Below are 27,799 nucleotides of genomic sequence, written 5' to 3'. Positions count from 1 at the left end.
TAAAGGTTATTTATCTCTGGTGGCTACTTTTAACCTTAAATACTTATCCACTGAATGAATGAGGTAACAGAGTTAAAAAAAGAACATGCAGGACCCAAATACATGGTGATACAGGTTAACCTGAATGCAAGATGTGTTCTAGTAGAATTTTTTTTAAAAAATTAATTTTAAAAAGGAAAAAAAAATAAAAATAAAAAGACCAAGTAACTGAGGGTCTTAAAACCAAGCAAAGGAATCCATTTGCAATTCTATTTTTAGATGTCAGATTTTGGTCTCTTTACCACAAAATGAAAATTAAATATTCTAGACTATCTTTTACAAGTAGAATTGTTCATTAGTAGCTTTTTTAATATATCCTAGTTCTTTTATTATAGATTCAATAAAGGTTCTTTCATTCCCTCAAGGTGTTTCAAAAGCAACAGAAATATTGAATTGGTCAAATGTATAAGATATTAGAGTAGAAACATCTTTCAATAAACCCAAACTTTCCTCCCAGGAGACAGCAAAACCAATTTCCTCTTCGAAATTAGAGAGCAATAAAGCTAGGTATGGTAGCACACAGCTGTAATCCCTGCTACTCCTACAAGGGAGGCCGAGACAAGAGATCAAAAGTTCAAAGCCAGCTTGGAAAACTTGGTGATATCCTGTCCAAAAATAAATTTTTTAAAAAGAGTTGGGGGTGAGGCCCAGTGTTTGAAGTCCAGGATTAAAACCCCAGTACTAAAGTGGTACTGACATGGTGCGCAAGGGGTTTTGGCAGTTTCTGACATGGCTCCCAATGGTTCCTGCCTCCTCTTATTCATAGGTTGTAGAATCAATCCCTACTCCTAAGTGTGGGCTGGACACAATAAATGATTTGCTGCTAACCAACACAACTGGCAGAGGTAATAGGATTATCACCTCTATGAAATGGTTATAAAAGACTGTGCCTTCTGTTCTCTAGCTATGCCACCTCACTGTATTGCCCTACTCACCGATCCTTTGCTTGCTCATGAAATAAGAATTAAGCCCAGCTAAGATTGACTGCAACCTCATAGAGACCCTCAAGCTGAGAATCCAACTACGCTGTGGCCCAATTCCTAACACACAAGAAACTGTAAAGTATTTTACACTTTTTAGATAGCTTATACAACAGGTCACAAAAGAACAAGCATTATCCATACTGTAGCAAAGCCTTTTGATATATGATATTAGCATAAATTCAGAACTGTCAGGGAAAGGAACTAGGGCATCCTACCCTAACATTATCAATATTTATTATACGATCAGGGTGAAATATATACAGATGAAATCTTTACATATAAAAAAATAAACAAACTACTCCAAGGAACAGGTAGAGCTGATTAAGGCCCTAACTTTTCCCTTACTAAAGAACAAATCTTGGGGCTGGGGATGTGGCTCAAGCAGTAGTGTGCTCGCCTGGCATGCGTGCTGCCCGGGTTCAATCCTCAGCACCACATACAAACAAAGATGTTGTGTCCGCCGAAAACTAAAAAATAAATATTAAAAAAAAAATTCTAAAGAACAAATCTTCTGTTCAAAAGCTACAACTTTCTTTTCATGAAATATTTTTCCTTAGGTACATTTATTCTAAATTAAGAAACTGCATGTTTTCAATAAAATATTAAACAAATAATTCAACAAATTACTTCTTAAAACTTTAAATATTTCTTTTCCACATAAAGGTAAAGATAGCTATTCCTTATTTCTTATGTCATCATGCATTTGCTAACAACTGAAATTCTGCTCAATTTAGTAACTATTGATAATTTCCTAAATTATCTCTCCAAGGTCTACAACTAATCTGATAAACTATAGGTAGTTCACTTACTAAAAATCCATAAAATTCTCTTATCAGCATTAGAACACAACAAAACCATTATAAACATGTTGTCTGAAGAAAACATAAAAACAGGTCAATATAATAAAATATTCATTGAAGCACCTCCTTCCAACTTTGGCTCATAAATATTTACCAAGTTTAGAACAGAGTATTACTGTAATAAAATCATCTTGATTACTAAAAATACCAATATTTTTAACCCAGAGAATTATCCACTTAAATAAGTAATATAAATTAGACTTAATTTACTGAACTTGTTTCTGTTAATCATCATAATCAACTTATTCTGCAGAGAGAGAACTAGAGCCATTAGAAAAGTTTACCAAAGGGTAATCAAACAGACTTCAACCCATGTCATTCAAAATAATGTAGAACTATTAGGAAAATGCTTACTGTTGTTATAGGTCTAATTACGGTCAAAGTAATTTCTTATACATTAATACAAATTTGTACTTTGAGACAGACCTAACATCTCATCTCAGGATCAGCTATTTCAAGCATTAAAAAAATTATATTATGCACTAAAATTTAGCTTTTGGAAGTACACAACAACATAATATTAGCATATGTGACTAAAATACATATAAGTGTCTAGAGTTTAATAGATTTTATTATAACTATGAACTTGGGGTGGGACGGACACTAGGGATTTAACCCTGGAGTGCTTAACCACTGAGCTACATCCCCGACCTTTTCATTTTTTAATTTTGAGACAGGGTCTCACAAAGTAGCTAAGGGCCTCATGAAATTGCTCATGAGTTGACCTCAAATTTGGATTCCACTTGAACCTCTGGGATTACTGGCATGTGCTGCCGGGCCCACTGACCTGCTTATTTTTACTTATGGTAAGGCTCCATCTCTTGTCTGGGAGGTTAGGAAAATGCATCTTTTGGAAAATTCACTTCAAAATAATTGGCAACTGAAATTATGTAGAATTAAAAGAGCTATTAAAATTAAAAATCTTGCCTGAAATTGTTTCTTGGTTAACATGGATTTAAAAGAAAAGGATACAAAAATAGGATCTACATGATGCATTTAGCGTGACAACAAAAATAAGAATTACCTAAAGAGTCACAAGAAGATTCTACTCCCTACAGATCATGTTTTCTAGACAAATACACTCAGAACCTTACTACTTCTTTATTTTCTTCTTTTATTTTCCAATTAAACTGGCTTTACCAGTACATATAAAGAATTCTTTAGAAGCAAATAAATAAATTAGGAATTTTATCCTCTCCCTAACCCAGTTCCTCTGATGGGCTGCCATAACCTTAAGCATAATACTAATACATAAAATTCTGGATTTATCAATTCCCATTGTATATGATTAATTTATAAAAATGAATGTCATATTCCACTTCTCTTCCAGCTTCCATTAGAAGCTATATGATTTTTAGTTAAAATAGCAGCATTTCTGACTTTAAATAATATGCCTACGGCACTAATTTTTGATCATCCTTAAAGAGTTACCTGTAATTCAGAAAGATGAGAAAATAAATTCATATATTTACCCTTCCTCAAATCTTTCCTTCCCATTATCTCCTAACATTCTGTTCTAACTAGAATTAATATTTTATAATCTAGTGTCTAGTTCTACAAATTGAAAAACCAGCAGACAGCATTTACTATAAACTAAATGAACAAATAACAGTGATTAGATCTATAAAGGAATAATTCTACAATTATATCTAAACTGCAAGAAATTCTTTAAAGCATTTGTCATTTAACAGATTATCTATTCAAAACCTACTATATGCCAGATAGTTTTCTAGGTGCCAGGGAATCAGCAAAAGCAAAATCAGTCTTGTTCTCCCAGACTTCATAATACAATCAAAGCTTGTCTAAAATTTTTATTCTTTTTAGATTCCTCACTTTACCCAGGTCAATGGTTCCTAATAAAGGGCCCATATATATTGTTTGTTAGGCTTGAAGGAACTTACTGACAATTAGCAGACAGGGTGAGATGTTGAAATGTCCTGGGATGCACTATTAATAATGGACACCTGTCTTAATTCAAAATGCATTATCAGGTCCTCTTCGAGATTTGTTCTTGTGTAACAGCCATTACCACATGTCATCCCGTTTCTTGAATTCCTATTTCACTCTGCTGAAATTTCTCAACTCTTTCACTAAGGCTGAATTATAATGTACACTAAGGCTTTGTTCTTCTAAACTTGAACTTCTTTATTTTACTCCTCCCACCCCATTTCATTGATGTAACTGGACGCTCATCCTTACAGATGTAACTTTATACCCAACTCCTCTCCACCCTGAAATAAGATTTTACATTACAGTACCCTCAGAAGAGAAATTCAGATCATCGATTGTTTTTCCTTTCTTTGTAAACTGTGTCTTTTGCCTAGGAAACTTTTAAGATTTTTCTCTTTATACAGCTCCTTCCTCCCTCCTAACTACTTGGCAATTGTTTCTTCTGCAGGTTAGAATCTCACCAGCATTCCTCATTCTGAAGGAGGGCCTGACATACTAACTTTCATATAGGCAGACAGGATATCAGGTTGTCTCCTCCACAGGAGGCATGCTGGCTAGAAAAGCTAGTTGGAGGCTTCTACTGCCAAAATAATCAAGAAAAAAATAATCAATAAGCAATCCAGCAATGAAAAGAGAAAACAGAATTAGCTTTTTAAAGTCCTTATTATGATAAAGGGCCTCAAAAATTTAAAGAAAAATATTAAATTAGAAAAGGAGCTATAGCAACCACAAATCTAAATGTAAATATTAGAATAGCAACCACAAATCTAAATGTAAATATTAGTCTTTTATAAAAGCACATGACAAAATCCTCCCAAACTTGGGAAAGGCAAAAAAATTTGAAGGCAGATTCTAAACTTATTATTTCAAACTGTTTTGACTATGCTATGATCAGTATTTTCTGATCATAGACTGGATCCTCTACTAGAGGAAAGAAAGGACTCTGGATCAAATGACAGAGTATTATAGTTAAATAATAACCTTATTCTTAGGAAATACATACTATAATTCTGTTTTTTTGTTTTTGTTTTTCGTTGTTGTTGTTTTGGAGAAAAGAGCCCTGTACATGGCACTCAGATGGTTTAAAAAGAACAAAGCAAACGTGGAAGAATGACAATAACAGGTAAATCTGATTAAAAGATGAGTATTCTATAAATTATTCCCCAGATAAAGTTATTTCCAAATAGAAGAATGAAGAAAAAAATTCACCCATACTATATTGCTGTAGCACCAATGGCTATTTTCCTACAGATGGATATTTGAATTGTTTCCAGTTTTTTGCAATTATTAATTTTGCCATTCTTATACATATTTTCTGGGATATCTAGAAACGTTCTTTACATATGTATTCCAGAAGAGAACTGATGAATTATAAGGCATGAATATTCAACTTGTTAAAAAATACTGCTTCACATCTGCAATTGTGTAAGGCCTTGTTTATTTACAATCTTTCCAATACTCAATACTGTCATACTTAAATTTTGCTAAATGAATGGATATAAAATATTTTCTCATTCTAATCATGAATTGGATTTTCCTAATTTCATTTTTACTTCCTGTTGCAGCAAGTTCTTAAGTGGACAAGGCTACTGGCTTTGACTATTCTGAGTTATTAAAATATGGACGTTGGGATGAGGCAAAATGGCAACAGTACATTTTCCCCTCGTGAAATAAAATTGTTTTACTGAGTCACTATGGATACCATCAAAAGGGAACAGGTCTTGGTTTAAGCTTCCTGAAGCAAAAATAGATAGCAGTCAGAAAAATGTCCTCTGCACTTAAGAGTGAACAGTATTTTTATTAGGAAAATTGGGGGGAAGAAAGTAGACATTGTTTACATTGAACCTACACTGGCCATTGTAACATGAAGGGTATTGTAACATGAAGTGGGGAAAAGTTTGGGGATATGAGAAAAGATTGGTTGGAATTGGTAAGTAGTATCTAGTGCTGCCTAAGGGGTTGCAATGAGATTGTTTTCTCTAACTTTCAATAAGACTGAATATTGGTTTATATGCATTAGTCATGTCAATTTTCCTCTTTCACTAAATGAGTATCCATACCTTTTGCACATTTTTTCTACTGAGTTGTCTTTTTTATCTTTATATATTCTTAGTATTAATTTTCAGGCAGTTATATTCAAATTTCTTCTGGTACTTTCAGAAAAGATGTATTTTTAAAGCTTCCTTTAAAGCATCTTTTGAGGAATTGTTTTTAACTAATCAAATTTATCAATCGTCTCTTTTATAAGTAGTGCAGTCTGTGTCTTCTTTAAGAATCTGACTTTACCCAAAGTCTAGAAGATATGCTTCTGGGAAAATGTGGCCTCTACGTATCACAAGCCTTGAGAAATTAGAATTTAATACAGGACAGATGAGATCTTATTAAAGAGACACTAATAATAACTTGCAACTACTTTTAGTTGAAGGAAAAAAAGAAATTCTAGCAAAACACAACTGATTTGTCCTTTGTGATAGAGCCAAGGAGGTCCTAGAATAGACAGGAGCACAAAAATCACTGGAATGCCAAAAACATTTGAAAGCATTTATGATGGAAGCCCCAAGTACAAATATAAGCATGTCAAAAAAGAAAATTACAACTCTGCCTAGATAAGAGCTAACAACAAAAGGAAAAAAACTGGGCAAAGACATAATTCATTTGCTCATGAGTTAAAAATCATTGAAAACTGACTCCTACTATAGTAGCTTCAAACATACAGGGAAGTCAATTACTTAGTGTAGCCATTGTACAGATTTTCCTTTTTAATCACAGAGTGATAGTAAAGTCAACTTACAGCATGACTATCCCATTCCCACATGTACAGTGGCAGAGGCATATGAAACCGGCACCAAGAACTAAAGAAAAAAATGTAAAAGTACCTACTTTGATCTTGATGATCCTCCTTCTGATCCAGTAACTAATAGGAAAAGAGCCCAAAGAGTAATGAAGGGTTTTCTGATCCTGACAAAAATGAAAAAATACTAACAAACTTGTGAGTCAAGATCAGTGGGTGCCAGGGGTTAGACATAGGGCAGGGATTTAAGTAAAAAAATATAGTACAAATGAGGTTTTCACAGATGATGGAACTGTTTTTCACAGATGAAAGAACTTAACTTTATCTAATGATTTAAAAAAAAGAAAGAAAAAGCTTTAAATCTATGTAAAAAAAATACTTATGGGAGCTTTATTTATATTCCCCCCAAACTGGAAACAATCCAAAGGTGATAAACCCATAGAATATAAAACAATGAAGCAAAGCCTCTAGTATCTTGAATGAAAAAAACTGACCCCAAAACTCTATACCCAGCTAAACTGTTGTTTACATATCATGCCAAAGACCTTGTTGTTGTTGAGGTACTCGGGATAGAACCAAGGGCCACTTTACCACTTAGCTATATCCCCAATCGTTTTACTCATTTTGAGACAAGGTCTCAGCTAAATTGCCAATGCTACTCTTGAATTTATAATCCTCTTTAATTAATTATAAAAATTATAATTTTTATAATTAATAAAAATCAAGTTTAATAAGATTTGAAATAAAGATGTAAATTATGAGTTAGATGTCATAGAATGGCAGCAATAGAATAATAGAAATATAAAAATTAAAAGTTTAATTCACTACTGTGTATATTTGTGTAATATATACAATAACATGACTATAATACATGTCATAAAAAATATTTATGGGGCAGGCACAGTTGTACCAGTCTGTAATTCCAGATACTTGGGAGGATGAAGCAGGGGATTATAAATTAGAGGCCAGCCTTGAAAACTTAGTGAGATTCTGCCCTGTAATAAAATTTTAAAAGGGGTAAGGATCATCTCTGGGATCAATTTTTAGTATGAAAAAATATATACATTCCAGAGACAACTATCTATTAAAATACTGAAAATAGTAAAACTAGGACTAAATTTTCAGACTGGGTAAAAAAGAAAAGTATGAACACATACAAGGCTGGCTGTCACCTTAGTGGTAGAAGAAAATAAAGCTAATATATATTTCTTTATCATGCAGATTTTCTCCTAAATAATCTCATCCTATTTTCATGGAATCAACTGTTTACAAACCAAAACAAAAACAAAAACAACACCTAGGTCTAACACCCACATCTCTCTAAATGCTTAAGTCAAAAAAATTTCTCTGCCTATATTTCTCAAATGTGTCTTAAAATAAGTACATCCCAAAATAAAATCTGTGTCTGCATCTCACCTTTCATATTCCATATCATTTCTCATGATACGCTATTTTGTAATAGCAGTTACAAGATGACAATTTACTTAAACACTAAACTTAAAACCTCACTAGCAACTGGATCCAATTTTCCTCATTTTCCACATTTAACTAGGAGAAAATTATATTCAGCAATATTAACCTTTGAGGAAACAGTCCCACAAAGCCTTAAATAATAATTTGCATCACTCCAAAAGTTTCTGGCAATTCAGCACAGAAATCACTGCAACTAGAATCGCCAAGGGTTAAAAAAATCACCTGGGTTTAAAATTTGAAGCAGGTCCCTCTGCTGCACACAACCAAGAAATCACAAGACAAATTCACAAAGAACTGAATCATAACACTTTTACATACAGATAGTTAAAGGAAGTTTCTGCTTTATCTTAATTTCCACAAGAGACTTTTCCACAGCAGTAAAAAACTATTTACTGGAAGAGCAAACTTTAACCCCGCTTCTCTCTAAAAGAAATTTAAATGTACTATCTACAGAAAAATCTCCTAGTTGCCTAATCCCTCCATTCTTTTTCCACCTAAAACTAGGACCCCAATTTTATTCTGTAGTTCAGGACAGAAAACAATCCAAGCCTGCCAGCCAGTATGTCACAAACATGAATAACAATATGTCCAACTGAAAGTCTTCCAATGGAAGTTTTCCTGAGTCTCACAGATGAATAACAAAAGAAATCAAATGCTATGGAGTCTAATTCTGAAGCCCACATCCTCCCAAATCTAATCTGCTCCCAAAGCCAAATTGTCACCATATTTTGTTACAAGAGCTTCAATTGTACAAACTACAAAAATACTTTGGTGTTGTTTTTTAAAAATCCATTTTCTCAGCCAGGTACAGTGGTGCACACCTGTAATCTCAGCTACTCAGGAGGCTGAGGCAGAAGGATATCAAGTTTGAAGCCAGTCCAAGCAACTTAGAGACCCTACTTCAAAAATGAAAAAGGGCTGAGAATGTAACTCAGTGGTAGAGAATCCCTGAGTTCAATCCTACTACTGTGGAGGGAGAAAACAGAGTCATTAAAAGGTACCCATCCATGTACTCCATCCCCAAGAGAAAGACCCACACATCAAAATTACTATATTCTTACCCTACGCATGGCTTCCTCCTCTTCTTGACGCTTTTCATAATGTGCAAAGTCATCAAAGATTGAGGTGGTATGCTTGAAAGTAGCAATTATTTTAAGCACTTGCTTAGCCTTTTCTAGGGGTACCTCTTGAGTGTCCCTTGAATTGGTTACTGGTTTGTTGTCATTGTTTTCTAAGCGAATGTGCCGTAACTGGTTATTGGGAACATCTTTCACAAAGATCCATTTAACTTCAAATTTGCCCTTCCATTTATCCTGAGACCAGACACCAGCATATGCATTATAGTCCACAACAGACTTCATCTCAGCCACTCCACAAAAATGTCCACTGCCATTCACACTAAAGAGTAAATAGAGTGGGCCTTTCCCATTCAGGGAACGGTAGGCTGCATCCAAACGCTTATTACCATGCTCAGTACTACACCAGATAGAGTACTTAATGGAACGATGTATGTCATCCTCAGAGTAGCTTTTAATTATAAACACACGTCCATTCTTCAGGTTCCAATCAAAGTCTTTGGGATTATAGTTGTTTATGGCCTTTAGCTTTTCCAGTACTGGATGCACTTCTATGCTAGAAGGTGAAGCGCTGACAGGTACAACACCTAAACCAAAGTTTTCACTGCCCACTCCATTGTTCTGGCTGAAGCCCGCTCCCCTGTTCCGAGGAGCTACCCAGCGATTCTGCAGCTGTGGTGGCTGAGGCTGCACTTGGTGTGGCTGGGCCTGCGGCTGAGGTCCTTGTTGCTGTTGTGGTTGTGGTGGCTGAGGCTGCTGCTGAGGCAGTTGGCTTTGCACCAATGGTGGCGGTTGAATTAATGGCTGAGGCTGCTGGATTATAGTTTGAGGAGGCAGAACTGGTTGGGTTGGTGGAGCCTTTACCACTGACCCCTTTTCATCCCAAGTTCCAATATTCATGTTGTGTTTTATAGGTGGTGGTGGTACAGCAGAACCCCCAATGCCCACATTGCCCTTGGGTTTAAGTTTCGGTTGAGGTTTGGCAGGCTTCCTAGCAATGGCAGCCCAGGAGGTTGGTTTAGGTGCTGCACTACTAACTGGGGGTACACTATTGGTTGCAATGCTAGTCATACCACTGCTGCTCAAGGCTGTACCTACAGTTTTTGTCACTGCAGCTGTCAGGTCACCACCAATTTTCAGTCCAGTCATGCCTTGCTCAATACTGCTAATGCCAGGCACCTTACTCAAAGTATCACTGCCAAATCCAGCCTGTCCATCAGTAATAGCTCTCCCAAGAGAACTAGGTGGATAGCCATAACTGCTGCTGTAAGCAGAACTTTGTGTTGATTGTCCCTGAGATCCACTTGTCCCCCATGTAGAGAAATCAGCATTACCAGGAAAAAAGTTAAATCCATGTTGACCAAGAAATGGAGGGGTATTTCCTAATGCTCCAGGCTGACTAAAAACACCATCTGGTATATAATGATGTTCTCCATTACTCATTTGTCCATAGGTTGTCAGATATGGCATAGGCTGGTCTCCAGCCGTGGACCATGCTGCTTCCCCAAGAGAATATGGAAATCCAATGGATGGAGCATAGTAACTAGGCATATATGGATCTGACATTGGTGGATAGCTGTTACTCTGCAAAACAGAAGACCATAATCAGTAGTGAAATGTCCTCTTTATAGGAGGGAAAAAAGATATCTAAAAGTTAAAATCAAACAGTTTTAAATAAATGAAAAAGAGATGCACTGGATAAACACAATGAAAATTTCTAGATAAGCATAATTAAAGTTTCAAATCCAATCTCAGAAAAATTTACATGAGTACTCATATTTTTAAATATTTGTTATAAAATAACTTAGGAGTTTCATAGGAGGATTAAGAGTAGGATTGGGATTATTTTTGTTTGAAGAGTCAGATCTTCTGTCACAATTTTAAAATATTACAATTTCTACAAAAAGCTAATTCACAAAACTTTGCAGACACAAGATTTAACATTTATACTCAGCTATATTTTAAGTTATTGATGTGTTCAAAGAGTTACATATAAGGATTCAATAAACCTGGAAACTATTTTAAATAGAATTACAATTTATCATTGACAGAATCCAGTTCAGCCATTAAATTTTGTACTTAAGAAAAAATAATATGAGAAATGCTCACATTCTGAAAAAAAAAAAAAAAAGTTTCAAGATCATGCCTATGGCATGATCCAACTTTGTTTCGCTTTGTCATGTTCATTTTGGAAAGAAATGAAATCCTTATCTTGGCTTCTTAAGGGTGAGGCAATGGATATCTTTCTTTTTTAATGCTCTGTATTTTCCACACTTTACAAAATGAAAATACAAATTTTTTGGTCAGAACTTAATTTATTTCAAGTAAATAAATAAATAAATTTATTTATTTCAAGTAAATAAATCAACCTCTCTTTTGAATATTAAGTAATCATGCATTTACTAATTTGCCAAAAATCAAGACACCAAATTTTATTAATAAAAAAAAAAACCCACAAACAATATAAGCTCATGTGAAAATTAAAATAGCTTAAGGATTTCCCTTGAAAATGGGTTATGTCAAAAAAAAAATAAATAAAATGTCTGATTAATTTTTTAATCTGCTTTAAGTTTTATTATTTTAAAGCCTCGGACAGATCTTTAGAATTTGTGTAATTATGAAAGGTTTGAAAAAATTAGCTAATATTCAGTCAGAGCAATTGATGTTTCCTCACAAGGGTCAATACCATTAAGTCTGATGAGTCACTTAATTTATATAAACACTATAAATTCCCTGGGATAAAGTTCTTAAATTCATCCTCCTTTTTCTCTTTTATATTCTTGGGCTATTATGTGGCTTCTTTTCCACTAAAGCAAATATATTAAAAGGGCTCGGGTACGGGGGTATAGCTCATTGGTACAACACTTGACTAATGTATGCACAAAGCCGTAATATAACTAATTACTACTATCAATAGTAATCCATGAGAATAATATCATAGCTACTACTTGGAACTACTAAGTTATTTTTTTAAAGGCTTATGCTATGATTTAGATATGAAGTGTAGCTCAAAATTTCGTATATGAGATATTAGAACATTCAGAATTGAAATGATTGGTCTATGAAGGCCTTAACCTAATCAGTGTGTTAATCTCCTAATAGGAATTAACTGGGTGATAACTGTAGGCTAGGTAAGGCAAGAAGAGATAAGTCACTGGGAGCATGCCTTTGAGGTATAAATTTATCTCTGGTGAGGACTGCTCTCTGCTTTCTAATTGTCACGTTCTGAGCTGATTTTCTCCATCATGCCCTTCTGACTCTCTGCCTCACCTCCGGCCCAGAGCAAGTGAGTACTTCTGAAACCATAAGCACCAAGTAAACTTTTCCTACTCTACACTGTTTGTCACATCTTTTGGTCATAACAGTGAAAAAGCTGACTAAAACAGCTTATCATTAAAAACTGAGATATTTTATTATTACTACTTCTGGTTTTTTTGTTTGTTAGCTTGTTTGGTTCTTGGGATTGAATCCAGGGCCACCCTCTCACTGAGTTACATTCCCAGTCGCTATTATATTACTAATAAGTTACTATGACACACCTCACAACTGTTCTAACTATCCATTGTCTATGAGAATGCTAATATGCTATCTTTTGAAATGATTCTCTGTTATAACTGAATTTTAACTTTAGATCTAAACGTATTCTATTTAAATTAATAATTCTGATAAGGACCGGGGATGTAGCTCAGTGGTAGAGCACTTGTCTAGAAAGTGCAAGTTCCCGAGTTCCATCCCCAGCAACAAAAAAGGGAAAAAGAAAAGTATAATTCTGAAAGATTTACTGGGTATTGCCAGTAAAACTTGGACCTAAACCCAAATGTGTCCCTTATTACTGTTTAAAGAAAAACAAAAATTACAATGCAATTTTCCAAATATACCACATATTAAATATATTTTACCGTATTCAAAACTATAATAACTCATGTTACAATTTACTATTCTAGTTGAATAATTTTTAGCTTTACTGAGTGGGTAATTATTACCTATAACTGAAAATATACCAAAGAACACGAAAAATATTAGTATGAGATAGATTAAGAGCATTTTTGGAACCACCACCACATAATTACACAAATTCTAAAGCTCTGTCCATATCAGTGAAGAAATCCTAACTGCCACATTTAACACACCTACAAAGTGAAGCCTGAGGGAAGCTCTAATACATCAACAATGGTTTTTAAAAAATAAAATATTGAAGAATTTAAAGAGTAAGATTCAGAAACCATGATAACAATGCACACACACTTACACATAGATGTATTTGTAATCTGATTACTAAAATGTCTGCTAAAAATAAAGGTACTAATACTGATTAGGAAATCATTGTGATTAAAAAAAAAAAAGTTTTAACCAAGGGTTCCAAGTGTTGCACTACACCTAGAGTCCTCAAATGTACTGCATAAATAATGGTCACTTATCTCCTGTTAATCCATTTGTTCTTCAATTCTTTCAGGAGTTTTTGCTGAATGAGATTTTTTTTCCTCTAGATCTCTGACAGTAATTCAAGCAATCTTAAGGCTCTGGTTTTGGTTCTAAGAACAACTAAGAACATAGTCACAGTGGCTGGGGATGTAGCTCAGTAGTAACAGCACCTGCCTAGCATGCATAAGACCCAGGGTTCAATCCCAGCACCCCAAAATTTAAAAAAAGAGAGAAAATTTCAGTAGAGCTTCAATCATAACATTATAAATTAATGTTTTGATAAATTTAAGGCACATTTTAAATTGCCAGCTAAGTGGAATTTTGGGTTAATTTCAACTATCTCAGTAGTAAAGAGGAACAAAATCTGTACTCCCTGATGATGTAAAACAATTCATAACTTAGTTCCATTTTTTTATCTCAAAGTTAATTGTAATGATATATGTAATCAATTTAGGGATTTATATGCAGTCTGCTTAAACTAGTCTATTCATGATATGGAAATTTTTCAGTAATATCAAAATCTTATTTTTTTTCTTCTTTAAAGAAATACTACCTTTAAACATAGTGATGTGAAATGCTTTGTATGACCCCTATATGCAAAGAACTAATTAGAAGGGGAAAACAAAAGTAATATGTTAATATGAAAATGATAATAATAAGCAGGAGATGGTGATACATGCTTTTATTCTTAGCACTGAGGAGGCTGAGGAGGCTAAGGAAGTAATCTCCCTTGAGTCTAAAAGTTGGAAGCCAGCCTTGGCAACAGAATAAGACCCCTATATCAAAATTTAAAAAAAAAAATAAAAATAAAAAGGCACAATAATCACTGGGTATGAATAAACATACTAGGAGAACAGATCCATAAACTCCTCTATCTAAAAACTCCTCTACCTATAAAAACGAAGTACAATCTAGAAAAGCTATCTGATTAGCAGGCTCTAGAGAGGCCTGTGAAGTATCTGGGTTTTATTCCCAGTCCAGATACTTAGCACCTATATGAAAGGAGCCAAGTTACTTAGGCTCTGAACTGTTTTCTCATCTCATTAAAGAAAATACAGAGATTCTGCAATCTGATTTTAAATCAATATGCTGAAGAGATGTCTGCACTCCAATGTTTACTGCAATACTACTCATAAAGCCAAGACAATCAATGTAAGTGTTCATCAGTGGTTGAATGGATAAAGAAAATGTGGTATATACACACAATACTCAGAATTTTTTTAAAAAAACAAATTTGCAAAAATACAAATGGATTTGAGAACCGTAAGAGCTAAATGAAATAAGTCAGGCATAGGAAGACAAATAGCACATATTCTTACTTATATGTGCAATTTAAAACAACTAAATTATAGAAGCAGAGAGTAGAATGGTAGAGATGAGGACAGTGGGGGAGATGGTGTAAAAGATTATAAAACTCAGGAAAAATATATTGGTTTTTTAAAGTTCTATTATGCAGTGTGGTAAATATAACTAATATACTATGGTACATTTCACCTCAATTTTATCTTAATTAAAAATGAGTCTTTCAATTATAACTTAATATCCTTTTTTACTTCATAATTATCCAAACATCCTAGAAACACTGTGTATCTTAAAAGTTCAATAAAAACAGTTAAGGTATTATTAACCAGAAATAGCTCCTATGCACAGAGAAAACTGAAAAATATTTGGCATTAAAAAACTAAGCAGAGCTGGGTAATCCAGATACTAGGGAAGCTGAGAAGAGAGGAACAGAAATCTGTGGCCTCCCTAACACACACACACATTGTTTCCAAAAAAAAAAAAAAAAAAAACCCAACTCCTGACTTCTAAAGAAACAATAAAAAGTTAAGTAACATTCAGCACATTTTTAATGCTTGTATGCATTTTCTTCTGCTACTGCACTTTTCAAAAGTGTAATTATTGCATATCTAATCATAAGAATGTCATAAGAAAAAAATGTGTTATATAATAAAATCTGAATATTTCATCAGCCATAATTCTTCTTTCTCTAACTCTATCAGATAACCTAACCTATTCCTTCATTTAATAAATACTTAATGAATACCTACTTTGTGCCAGATACCATGCCCATCACAGGGAATAAAAACATGAAGAATACAGTCTCCAACCCAGAGCACTTCAGAGGTATAGTGGGGAAGACATTTACCTTACAATGTGATAGGACTATAACTGAAGCATAAAGGAAGCAAAAGAAACTACTATAATACAAATAGGAGAAAGCAAGAAACTGGAAAATCAGAAAAGATTACACGAAGGAAATTTTATACAAAAATTAAGATGATAAAAAGAAATATTCAGAAAATATTTATATATTTCAGAAATAATGATAAGAACTATCTCCCCAAGTTAAGACAGAGAAAGTTGACAAAAGCTGTACAGGATTAAAAAAAAAAAAAAAGAAAAAACCTGGAGTCATTTTTAAGGCACTTATATAACAGATGCATCCACTGTTGTAAAAGGTGTAGAAATTTTGATTTTTATTACAGTATTGGAGTGGAATCCAGGACACATGTTAAGCAAGCACTCTACCAAATGTGCAACATCCCTAATCATTTTTTCACTTTAAGACAGGGTCTCACTAAATTGCAATGACTAGTCTCCAACTTCTGATATTCCTGCTTCAGCCTCTTCTGAATGTGATTACAGACATTTTGTGGTAATTTCTTATTGACACTATACCACAATCGGACTTGGATTTTAACCCAGTAAGTCCCTCATTTTCAATTCTGCAAATATTTCAATAAAATTTAAACCAGTGCATTAAAAGAGGTTGGAAAGCAATCTAGAGCTAATCATATAATTTACCTTCACTGTTAATACTAACTATATGACTAATAATATTATCACTAATCATTCACCTATTGCCTTTCTCAAAAGAGTATAACTCTAAAAACATTAATATTTATTTCAAAATTACCCATGGCATACTTCTTGCCAAATTCAAGCTTTTATAGATATCCCCCATGTGGACATAATGGATTAAGAAAAACTACCAATAAAGAAATCATTCTGCAACGCAGATAAGAAAAATCTTAACAAAGATCAGTGATGGCAAAACAGAAAATAAAATTCAAATACTATATTTTAAAAATTCTTGACACTTCTCTGATAAACACAGTTTGAATTATTTCCCCAAACTTCAGTCTTCTAATTTATTTGACAAGTTTGTATGCACAAATTATATGGTATCTTTAACAATGAGCACTGAAATATAAATTTTCAAATCAACTTAATCATCATTTTTTCTGAAGAACTGTAGAGAATTAATTTTAAGATCTAAAAGATATTTACTTTTTAATTTATAAAATAATCAAATATTCCCTAAGAAATTAAATACTACTAAACACTATGGTGGCTGGAGGTATAGCTGGACACTGGGCTTGCCTAGCATGCTTGAGGCCCCGAGTTCAAACTTCAGCACAACAAAAAACCAAAGAGAACAATAAGACTATAAAATAGAAATACACTGCCACAGGAATACAAAGGCCAACAACTTATTCTAACCCATTCCTAGGTTTGATATGAATTAGATCTAAATATAAACAATTTAAACCATGAGCCCCAAATCTTAAACACCTTTCCACCAAGATTAATTTCATTATTTATAATTTTAAAATTAGATGAAGGGAATTTAATCTTAATAGTACAATGTGTATGCTAAATTTTTTTCAAACAATTACTTCAGTTAGGTTGGTAAATAAGAATCTTATTAAATACTTCATAACTTTAAAGTACACCAATAATTACTTCAGACATTTTATAAGTAAATCCAGTTTTCAGTATTCTCTGAAAATATTCTTTAAAAGTTGCATTTCTTAATTTATACATTTTAGCTATGTAACAATAAGTTCTTGTGTAACTTACCTTTAATATTTCTGATAATTTTCAATTTTTCTCTTAAGAAATCAGTTTCCAACATTCTATAGTTAGCAATCTTTAAAATGTAAATATGTGCCTTATTAGAAATAATTATTTATAGTACCATGGAAAGACAACTGCTGAAAACCTGTTCAGTACTAGCAAGGAGAGGCAACACACAGCCTCAGTGGAATCAAACTTTAAAATTTCCCTTCAAATAGGACATAAACATGTTGATTCCAGTATTGTAAGTTGAAATAATAAACATAAAAATTTTAATCTTTCCATTTATATAATGCAATAAAACAAATATTTTATAAATATTTTTGACCCAACATGAGAAGCAAAAATGCAGATGAAGAATTCATTTAACTTTACTAACACAAGTGTTAAAAAAAAATAAAATACAATAAAAAATAACGAGTTAGGTGGGAAGAATCATTGTAGCTCAGTGGTAGGGCTTCTGCTTGGCATGTACAAGACCCTAGTTTCAATCCCCAGCACAAATTTTTTAAAATAATGACTTTCTAACACTTTTTTCCAAATATCTTTTACAAATTTTGTAAAATAGATAAAGTGCCCCAAAGTAAAGATCCAGATGCCAGGCAGGTAGGATCCAGGAAACCTCGCCTGGCATGCCTTAGGCACCCTGAAGTGCCTCTGCAGAACACCAAAACACCCTGTGACAAAAACTTCCTGCAACAAAAACTGTTCTAAGTCATTGTGACAAATAATGAATAATTTTAAAGTATATAATCAATTAAAATAATATGATTTTTTTCAGGTAATAATTCCCAAACTTATACAGTTCACTAAATTTCCTTAAAAACAGAATTTGAGCCAGGCAAGGCAGTGCATACCTATAATTCCCGCTACTCGAAAAGCTGAGAAAGAAGCATTGCAAAGTTGAAGCCAGCCTTGGCAAATTTAGCAACACCTGTCTCAAAGTAAAATTTTTAAAAAAGGACTGAGAATGTAGCTCAGTGGTAGAGCACTTGCCTATCATGAGAGGCCTTGAGCTCAATACCCAGCACCAAAAAAAAAAAAAGAGGAAAGGGAGGGAAAAAAAAAGTATGAACAAGTAAAAGGAGTTTCATACTATATAAACTATGAAATCAAATAGCAAAAAAAAAAAAAAAAAGTTGAATTGTTTAGCCCAATAAATTTCCTAAGTTTATCTGATAGACACCTTTTTAGAACATGTACTATACCTTGTGTAACATTAGAATTCCTCAAAAAGGTTGGAAGTGCCATGATGGATGTTAACTGAGAGTAACATGTGAGTCAAACTACAACAAAAATGTATTTAAAACTTATAATACATCTCACAACCATGATCTTCTCCAACTTTGCAGCGATATGTTCCTTCATAATTCCTTAGGTAGAAAAGTTGGTATTGAATCATAGTTAGATCACATAAATCTGAAACCAATTTTTTACTCCCAGTTTTTATTCTTTCACCTTTACTGATTCGCTCCAAGCAGAAATGATCAAGAGGTAAATCAGGCTGAACAAGCCACATCCATCCCAGTTCTAAAAGTAAATCTACATTCTAAAAATGTAGAATTTGTTTTCAAATTTTCTCTACAACTTTATTGTTAAATTCCACAATAATATCTGGTTCCTAATTCTTTCACAGTTTTAAAACTCTAGGTTAACAATTTTGGAGTACATTTTCCATGTATCTTTTTTAAGGAAAATAAAAATAGATTTACTGTGGAGACCTGATGAAATTGATACAGAAAATTTATTTTTAAAATTTGTTTCTAGCAGTGACACATTTTTAATAACAAAAATGGTTTACGGAAATAGTACAAAGGTATTAAATGCCTTTATTTTGTTGTTTTTCAATGTTTAAGTTATTCCTATATACAAACCCATGCAAATCAGTGGTGGGCACATGCGTACCATGTGCAAAGCTCTGGGTTCAATCCCCAGCGCGCGCACGCACACACACACACAAAAAAAAAAAACTACACACACACACACACACAAAAACCTACCAGTTACTAATGATCTAATAATCTGACAGAATTTTCATATCCACAATATAGAAGTGTTTACAAAGTCCTCAATCTTATCCCTTAATGTTACCAGGTAATATTATAACTTGCAGTGATTATCAATGAAATTCAAATTGGAATGCATTATAAAAAAGAAAATCCTACATTTAGTCAAAAATATCACACACAACTAAGACTCCCTCCACATAAAAATTTCTAGCAAGTAGGTCTTCTTATTTGCTTTAATTACATAGATATGGCAGTGATATTATAAATTAAAATCATTTCCACACTCAAAAAAACCTAACTTTAATATGTAAAAAGAAAGGTTCAACTTTAAATATTTATTTTATATGTATTCCATTACCTACTTTCAGCTACCTATAATCTCTAAAGGAAAACTCTCCTGTGCAAAAATCTGCAACTATTATTAATTTCATGCAGGCACCCCAGATGAATTCATTCATGCTACAGTTAGTCTTTTTCAGTTAAAATATCTGGCTAAAAATTCAGTTAATACTAAAAATGTTTAACTTCCTAAACTACTTCTGTCAAAAGACTTACCTGATTTGTCTGGCTACTTAAGTATGGCTCAAAATCATCATCATTTACAGCATCTTTTTGATGAATCGAACCGTTTTGTACTGAAACTAAAAAACATACTTGTATTAGAAGTGTTGCAATTATCTTTATGAAACTCACAGCACACCTAAAATTTTAGATATTTTTCAAACCAACTCAGAAGAAGTAATCTTGAGTTCTTTGTTCTTTTCATTTAAGAACCCTCTTAAGGATAAGCTTAAGCACAAATATCTATGTGCCACAAAAATCTTAGAAATCTTGTGATAAATAAGCCCAAGATTATTATGAATACAAACCATACATATTTTTAACACACACACACACACTTCCCCTTACCAAACCTTCATCAATTCTGTGGTGTGGTGTTACATAAAAATATTGGAAAGGGTTCTCAAATACTATTCTTGAATCTAAAGTAACTATTTCAAGCAGTAGACAACAGAGATTTCTGAATGTTCCTTTTATTAAAAATCTATTAGTTCAATAAAGGTAAATAAAGAACAATACAACCTTTTTTTTTAATCTAATGTTCCAGAAAATGACTTAAATATCTTTAAAGAAAGTGGCTAAAGTTTACTTGAAACAATATCACAATGAATAAACATAATTGAAAACCTAAATAAAAAGAGCCTTCATTCTAAACCAGAAAAATATGAAGACTGACTGGAGGTATATAGCTTAGTGGCAGAACATGCACTTAAGTCCTGGGTTTAATCCCCAGAACCAAAAATAAATTAAAAAAATGAAGACTTTCACATGGAAGTAGAAATACAACTGAGATACCAAAGATAACCATGATAAATCTTCAAACACTTAAGAAAACAAGGCAGAGAATAACAGATTATTTCTTCAGAAGTCATTTCCATAAGACTCAAGTTATTCTCTGGATGCTGTGTCAGACTGCGTTTGAGCACAGAATGTAAAAGAAAGTCCTAGATTTGAATTCCAAGTCCTCCATTCAGGAGACAAAAGATCTCCAGTAGTAACTTATCCAGTAGTAACTTATGCTCTATAAGTAATTGATGACTACCCTGTTCCAGGAGGTTATTCCTAGTCCCTACACCTCATCTCACTTGAGTGTTAAATGACAGTGTTCAATAATCTTAGATATTATTATATTAAATATTACAAGATCCCAAAAGGACTAGACTTTAGAACCATGAAAACAGAAGTGTTAGTAGGCGGAAACTTGGTGTCATAACAATGTGTAAATATACTACTGAAACATGAAAAAAGTTGAAAGTTTGAGAGCTATCAATTAATTTCTTATAAGGGAAAAAAAACACAAAACAAAACAAAAAACTCTTATCTGAAGATGTCACAAAGCATTACAAACGAATATGGGGGTGTTGGGATTACAATGTGTGTTCCTTTATAATATCATTAACATTTTCATTATTTCTAATTTTGCCATGAGTTCACATCACCTAAGATAGTATGAGTTAAGAGTGGCTTGAGAAGCACTGACCACTCAGAGACAATGCTACTCTGTAAAGCCTTCTAAGAAGAACTCTTATGATGTTGTTATTACTCCTCAGAAGCCACAAGAAAAACCTGTAGGTCAACTTAATTCTAACTCCACTGAGGTTGTGTAACTATTTGATAAGGACTACATCTGAACTAGCTAGGGTTAAGCTAAATATGCCCCACAAAATTAAATACATAATAGTCACTAATAACAAAAATAAAGAGGAGGGGCTTTAGGCTTTATCTAGTGCCATTTTAAGGGCAGGTTAATCATTTTAGTCCAAAAGATTCTGACATACCTATTCTTTACCACTGGCTTTACTATACATGTTCTTTTACTTCTTGAAAATAAAAAATCCTCACTACTGGAGTATTACATTTGTACATAGTAGCAAATATTTAAAACAGCTAATCATTTTGAAATTACACCTACCTCTGTACCAATTAGATTCTCAGATATCTAGTTCATACTGCTAGCAAAGAAAGTACATAAAATTTATCTGAATATATATTATACTGTTTTTCTTCATTTCTTCTATTCTAATTCTTCTAATTCTGAGAACGTAGATTTCACATACACAAAGTAAATACAATCAACTTTTTAAATCATTTGAACATGTATAAAATGTTCTTAAAAATTATACAAAGTGTAAGTCAAGCTAAAGGAAAGATATTTAACTCAGAGTATTTACATACAGTGATAAGCAATTTGCTTTAGACTACAAATAGGAAACTGACCCTTGAAAGTAAACATATCTTTCTTTCAAAACTTCAACTGTCTATTATAAAGACTGTAGTATTTGTACATTACTTAATGACACTCTAATGTCTTGGAGACTGAAAGCCATTAAATAGTAATGAAATCCAAACCACTTCCATAGTCTGTAAAAGTTCTTCAGGGGAAAAAAGAACAGATGACTTACATGATTCTTCGCCTGTTTCCTCTGCTCTATGAAGCAGAGTCAAATCAAGATAGAACATGGGCCTTAGAAGCCAGGTGATTCTTTGCTCTGGTCCTGACTACATCAAGTTAGGAAAGTCAACAGATGTGTGCATCATGTTTTCCCACCTACAAAAACAGCGACAATACCATATACCCTCTATCTCCTTATAGGAATGTTGTGAGGATTAATGATAAAATGAAGCCTAAAATGATTTTAAAATGCTCTGAAATCATTTCTGGGGAAAACAGGGAGGGAATACAACACCATATTGCCAAAATATAAGGCGTTTTCTACTACTTTTCTAAAACATTAAGACTTAGCCAAATTCAACCTATTCTTTTAAATTGAAGTTGTATGAAATGATGTACATGTCTCTCCTTTGGAAGGGGAGGAAGAAAATAAGTTATTTTCCATATACTTGCTTATTTATATATTAAAGGAACAGGAGAAAAGAAACAGCAAGGCCTAAGATGGCATCTGACACTTCCATCCATAGTGCTCCCAAGTAAAGGCAGAGCACATCTTTACTCTAGCAAGCAAAAAATCTACTTAGTAAAATAAAGTCAGTTTTAAATTATGGACCAACAGGCAAGTAATTATCCTTAAATTTCAACTATCCTTTGGTATTTCTTTGGCCAAGCGTAATAAAGAGATTTGACATTTCACACAGGGACAATCTGTTAATTAACAAAGAATTCAAAATTCTTATAAACAAATTCAGAATTATTAATATACTTCAAAAGCATTATTGCCTTAACAAAGGGACTGATAATAGAACTGCATTTTACCCTTTAGTACATTAAGTCATTAAGAACATACAGGAAAACACTTAGCAGAAAATCAAAACACTAAAGCCAGTTATTAGGCTAAGAAATATCAACTGTAAATAAATCATAAAAGAAATACAGCATCTCTGAAATTATATTAAGTCAATTAAAAAGGATTATGTTTTCAAACTTTAACTGACACCAACTTCTCAGGAGCATATACTTTTCACAAGCTTTCCATAAGTATGGAATTCAAGATTACTACCCAGATTCTTAGAATATTAATGATATAGTTCAGAGAAAATAGCTATACTTTCAGCTTAACAATAGTAAACAGAATTATTATAAAATAATTTCAGCAGTTTGAAAATCAAGTCAACTAAAGCAGAAGAGTCTCAAGTACACACAGCTACTCCTATCAGTTCAATTGGTGGTGCTGACTTGGTTTTGTAAGAAAAGGAGGGGAAAAAAAAAAAAAACAAACATGTATATATGTCTTACTTATGCACTTGTAACATCTACCATTTTAAAGCAATTTAAGTGATTACCAGTACTTTTAGGCCAGTAGCTTTTTTACCCTTCCTGTCAAGACTCCAGAATGGAGTCTTCTTTAGGAGGTAAAAAGAAATCCAGCAAATGCAATAGCTACTAAAAGCAATAAGCTATTGTAATTATAACAATCCTCATAACAATAGAATTTATGGTTACAGCTATTATTTTTATTTTATAGAGAGAGAACTGTGACAAGAAGGTGTAATATATTCAAACTCACTTGGCAAGTCAACAGCTACAAATCAGAACTCAGGACTTCAAGAAATACCAGTCCATCACCCTACCCTTTGGTGAAATTTATGAACTGATCAAAAAGATGAAAAGAAAATCTTCTGGAATAAGGAACTACCCAAATAAACAGTCTGTATGTGCGTCTAATTACACAATTAGAAGTAATACTGATGGATTAAGTTTTTTAAACATCCAAAAAATATTTATCCAGTATATAAAGTCATTTATAGATCATTTTTATCAAGATGTCACCAGGCGATGCCTATGTAAAATAATCTTGTCATAAATAATCGTAAAGTAACATAGTACTATCTTACAATGCTCTAAGATCTATTTTGTTTTAGCAAACAAGTGAAGTACTTCATAGAACTTGTGTACTTACCTTAAAGCAGGTAACACAAAACACTTAGCATTTCAAATAGCCTTGCAAAGTGCCACCTCCCCACAGATCTAGGATAAAATAATTTACTCTAGGCAATAATGACCACAGATTTCACATCTCCAAGTCTATATACCTCCTAATGGGCAGACTAGCAAAGAAAAGAAATTAATGGATCATTCCTTTTAAAATTTTTACATATTTGTAAAAAATCATTTAAAATGAACACTACCTAAATCTGAGGTTTATTCTTATAACACTGAAAATAATTCTAAAAAAATTTCAAAAATTAAAATTTCTAAATATTAAAAAAAATCTTTAATTAAAATAAAGTAATAAATTTGTTACCTAAAAGTGCCATACAACTAGTATGGAAAAATTCTTACATAAACTACAACATAAGGGAAATGAACTAATTTGTTTATACAGAACTCATTCTTTTTCAAATTAATCAGAGTTACCATAGCAAATAAAAACCCCAAGAATTGAAAGAGCAACAATAAAAACATTGAACTTACATCTAAAAAGGCTATTATAGATCTTGTTTCCTAAATAATACTTTGTTACTAAAATAAAAAAACAGGAAGTATAATTCTATTTAGTGTAATTTTAAGTCCTGTTACAAAATGTTATAAATATATAATCCACTGTAATGTTATTTAATTGGCACTATACCAAGAAAGCTGTTATTGTTCTATACTTACTAAAGTCACATGATTAATGTCATAATGTTTCAGTCAGCTGACTACATTGTTCCATATTAATACAAAATAAACTTACTTTACTTTCAATGGTACTATTAACTAAAGGGTAAATCTCATAATCCTAGCAGAAACCTCACAAATTATTTCCTTCTCAGTCCTTTGTAAAATAAGATTGAATCACACCTTGCAATCCCAACTATACAGCAAGATTACATGCCTGTTCAGTTATGAGTTCTCTCCGGCTGTTGTCTCATTGCAATTGACTTCAAACAGAATCAGAGTGATTTTCATTAAAGTGACATAGAATACTATGTGAATTGCATATTTAACATAATCCAGATTTACCAAACAAAATGTCCACTCTGAAAATATACTTAACTTTATGCATGGGTGGAATTTTTGTAGCAAAAGTTACATTAACACAAATAAAGTGGGTAACTAAAGAAATACCAGTACGTTCAAAATAATATCTGCTTTAACTGAAATACAACTAAGAAAGCTGTTTCTTGTAGTATTCTGGTTTCTGTAAAAGTGGCTGCAAAGAACTACCAAAGTTTGGGATGCCTTAGTTGTGATGAATGCTTCTCTAATCCTATACTGAAAACAAAAACAACCCCCTGCACAGTTTAAAAGTAACATCAAGATAGCATTAATGAGAAAAAAAAATAAAATATCCAAACTCACCTTTATTGCCTTGCCCTTTAGGTCTCTGTGTAACAAGATGAAAGGTGTGGTAAAGAGAAGAAAAAGGAAGAAAGAAAAGTGTGTTAATCAAAAACATTATCAAAGATAAGTTATTTTAAACATGCCGCATAGGAGCAAACCCACCATATCCTCCACAGCCACCAATTTCCCTACCACCCCCAGCCTTAAACCTCCCACCCGTCTCCCAGAGCTCGCCTCTCTCAGCCCCACGTCTGCCGCCCTCGGGTTGCATCCTCAGGCCCCTGCGAGCGGTCCTCCCCCACCTCCCGCGGCAGCGCGCCCGCCCGTCCGCCCGGGCTGCTGGCTCCGGGGCCAGGTCGCACGCCCCGGCCCGAGAGGCAGGACCGCAGCAACTTGCGCCCCGGGCACCGTTAGGGGGCCAGCGGCGACGGGGAGGAGCCGGGGCCCCACGCGAGGGTGGAGCTCTGGGGCTCAGGCCTTCGCCGAGGCTGGGGCCTCCGCTCCTCACCTGATCCACGCTAGTGGCTGACATTCTTCACCGCAACCCGAGAGGAGCCGCCGCCGCTACCGCCGCCGCCGCTTGGGCCTCTCCCCGTGCACTCACAGCAGTTAGTTGTCGCCCTCGGCGAATGATTGTTTCAGCCGCCGCAGCTGCAGCCGCTCGCTGAGAAACCACGAAGAGGGCCTCGCGCTCGGCAGTCAGCGGAAGGGGCCAGTCTTTTACGCTTGCACGCTCCTCTTCCCCTCTCGCTCTCCGCTTCTCGGGTCCACAATGGCGGACAGACTCCCTAGTCTCACTTCCGCTCCGAGCCTCCCTGACCTTCCGCTCTCCACTCTGACGTCCGCGCTCACCTCGCTCTTCCTCCCCCACCCTCCTGCTACGGACCTTGGCTCCGCCTCCGCATTGCCACGTCACTGGAGCGGGGACCCGCGGGCTGGTGGCTGACGCATGCGCTTCTGGGGGCGCGCCAGAGTGGCCCTATTGCGAACCTGCCAGGTTTGGGCTGGTGGCTTCCTTTCTCCGAGGCTGCAGAGGGAGGGTGGCCAGAGCCAGATCCCATCTCACTCTGAGCAGGAAGAAGGCTGGCGTCGGAGGCCTCCGCTGGAGGGGAAAGTGGAGCCCGGCCGAAGATGGGGGGACTGGCGGCGCCTTCCTGGTGGCTGAGGTCGGGAGCAGCGGAGTGGCGCCGCCCAGCTTCGGTGGCCGGGTCTTGATGGAGCTCCGGAGGCCCTTCTACGCCGCGTGGGCGACTGGGTGACTCAGCCGCCCTCGCGACGGAATTGCTGGGCTGTCCCCACAAGTCAGCACGTGCAGCGAAAGTGACTGGGTGAGGGATCCGCAAATAACAGAAGGGACCGGCGGAGTTCTCCATCTCCAAACCCCTGAAACACCATAGGAATAACAGTGAAACAGTAATCTCCCCTACCCGAGCTAAGTTTCCAATCGAAATTGGTAAAGTTACTTTTGTACACGTTGGCAAAACCAAAGAAAGCTCATTTGCAACATTTTGACAATTTTATTGGACTATCTTTGCAATTAAAAACAAAGGTCCCTAGCCTTATTAGCCTAGAGTGGACTCCATGTAAGGAAGTACTTTATAAATAGCCAAATCCTTTGTATTCTTCAAAGTCATTCAATTTAAGGGCTAATTTTTAAAGTATAAAATTGCTGAATCTAAGAATTAATCTTGTGGTTTACTGTGAACACTATTTTAGAAGCACTGAATAACAGAACTGAAATTTGAGAGCTCGCTTTTCCTCACTGATTAAGAAGCATATGTTAAGGTCTGTCTGCTGCCCTTACTCCTCCACAGGTCCTATGCCACAGGTCCTATGTCACAGGTCCTATGTTGAGCATCCTTGATTTCCCAAGACTCACCTCACCCTCTGTTGAATTCAGGACTCTTCAATTTATATTCCACTTGCATACAAACCTTTTTAGTTTTAAAGAATTTTCTGATATGTGCTTTGAGGGGGCGAGTTGAAAACTAATAAACGAGGACACATGAAAACTTGCAGGCTCTGATTCTTAATTTTCATAGAAGCATG

The 27,799-nt window shown here is 34.5% G+C and overlaps 1 protein-coding gene across 4 annotated transcripts in view; it reads right to left on the bottom strand.

Moving 5' to 3' along the window:
• The window catches only part of Ythdf3 (YTH N6-methyladenosine RNA binding protein F3), a 36,190-nt gene extending 9,564 nt beyond the window's left edge, over window positions 1-26,626 (bottom strand). The window contains exons 1-5 of one of the 4 annotated variants that reach the window (XM_046460496.2): window positions 26,259-26,626; window positions 25,769-25,793; window positions 22,431-22,576; window positions 20,023-20,108; window positions 9,158-10,756 (exon numbers count right to left, since the gene is read on the bottom strand). In XM_046460496.2, the coding sequence (XP_046316452.1) occupies window positions 9,158-10,756; window positions 20,023-20,108; window positions 22,431-22,488 (1,743 nt within the window). In that variant the 5' untranslated portion in view covers window positions 22,489-22,576; window positions 25,769-25,793; window positions 26,259-26,626. Of the gene's footprint in view, window positions 1-9,157; window positions 10,757-18,666; window positions 20,003-20,022; window positions 20,109-22,430; window positions 22,577-24,383; window positions 24,401-25,768; window positions 25,794-26,258 lie in introns of those variants that run through there. The other 3 variants (XM_046460497.2, XM_058584435.1, XM_046460498.2) reach the window with 3 other exon arrangements.
• Window positions 26,627-27,799: the final 1,173 nt, after the last annotated feature.

This window comes from Marmota monax, unplaced genomic scaffold, assembly GCF_021218885.2.
Source record: "Marmota monax isolate L192 unplaced genomic scaffold, Marmota_monax_Labrador192_F-V1.1 WCK01_AAM20220418_F8-fsc00063, whole genome shotgun sequence".
In the NCBI taxonomy this organism is placed as follows: domain Eukaryota; kingdom Metazoa; phylum Chordata; class Mammalia; order Rodentia; family Sciuridae; genus Marmota; species Marmota monax.
The sequence above is the reverse complement of the archived record's forward strand: the minus strand, read 5'-3'. Positions and strand labels throughout refer to the sequence as shown.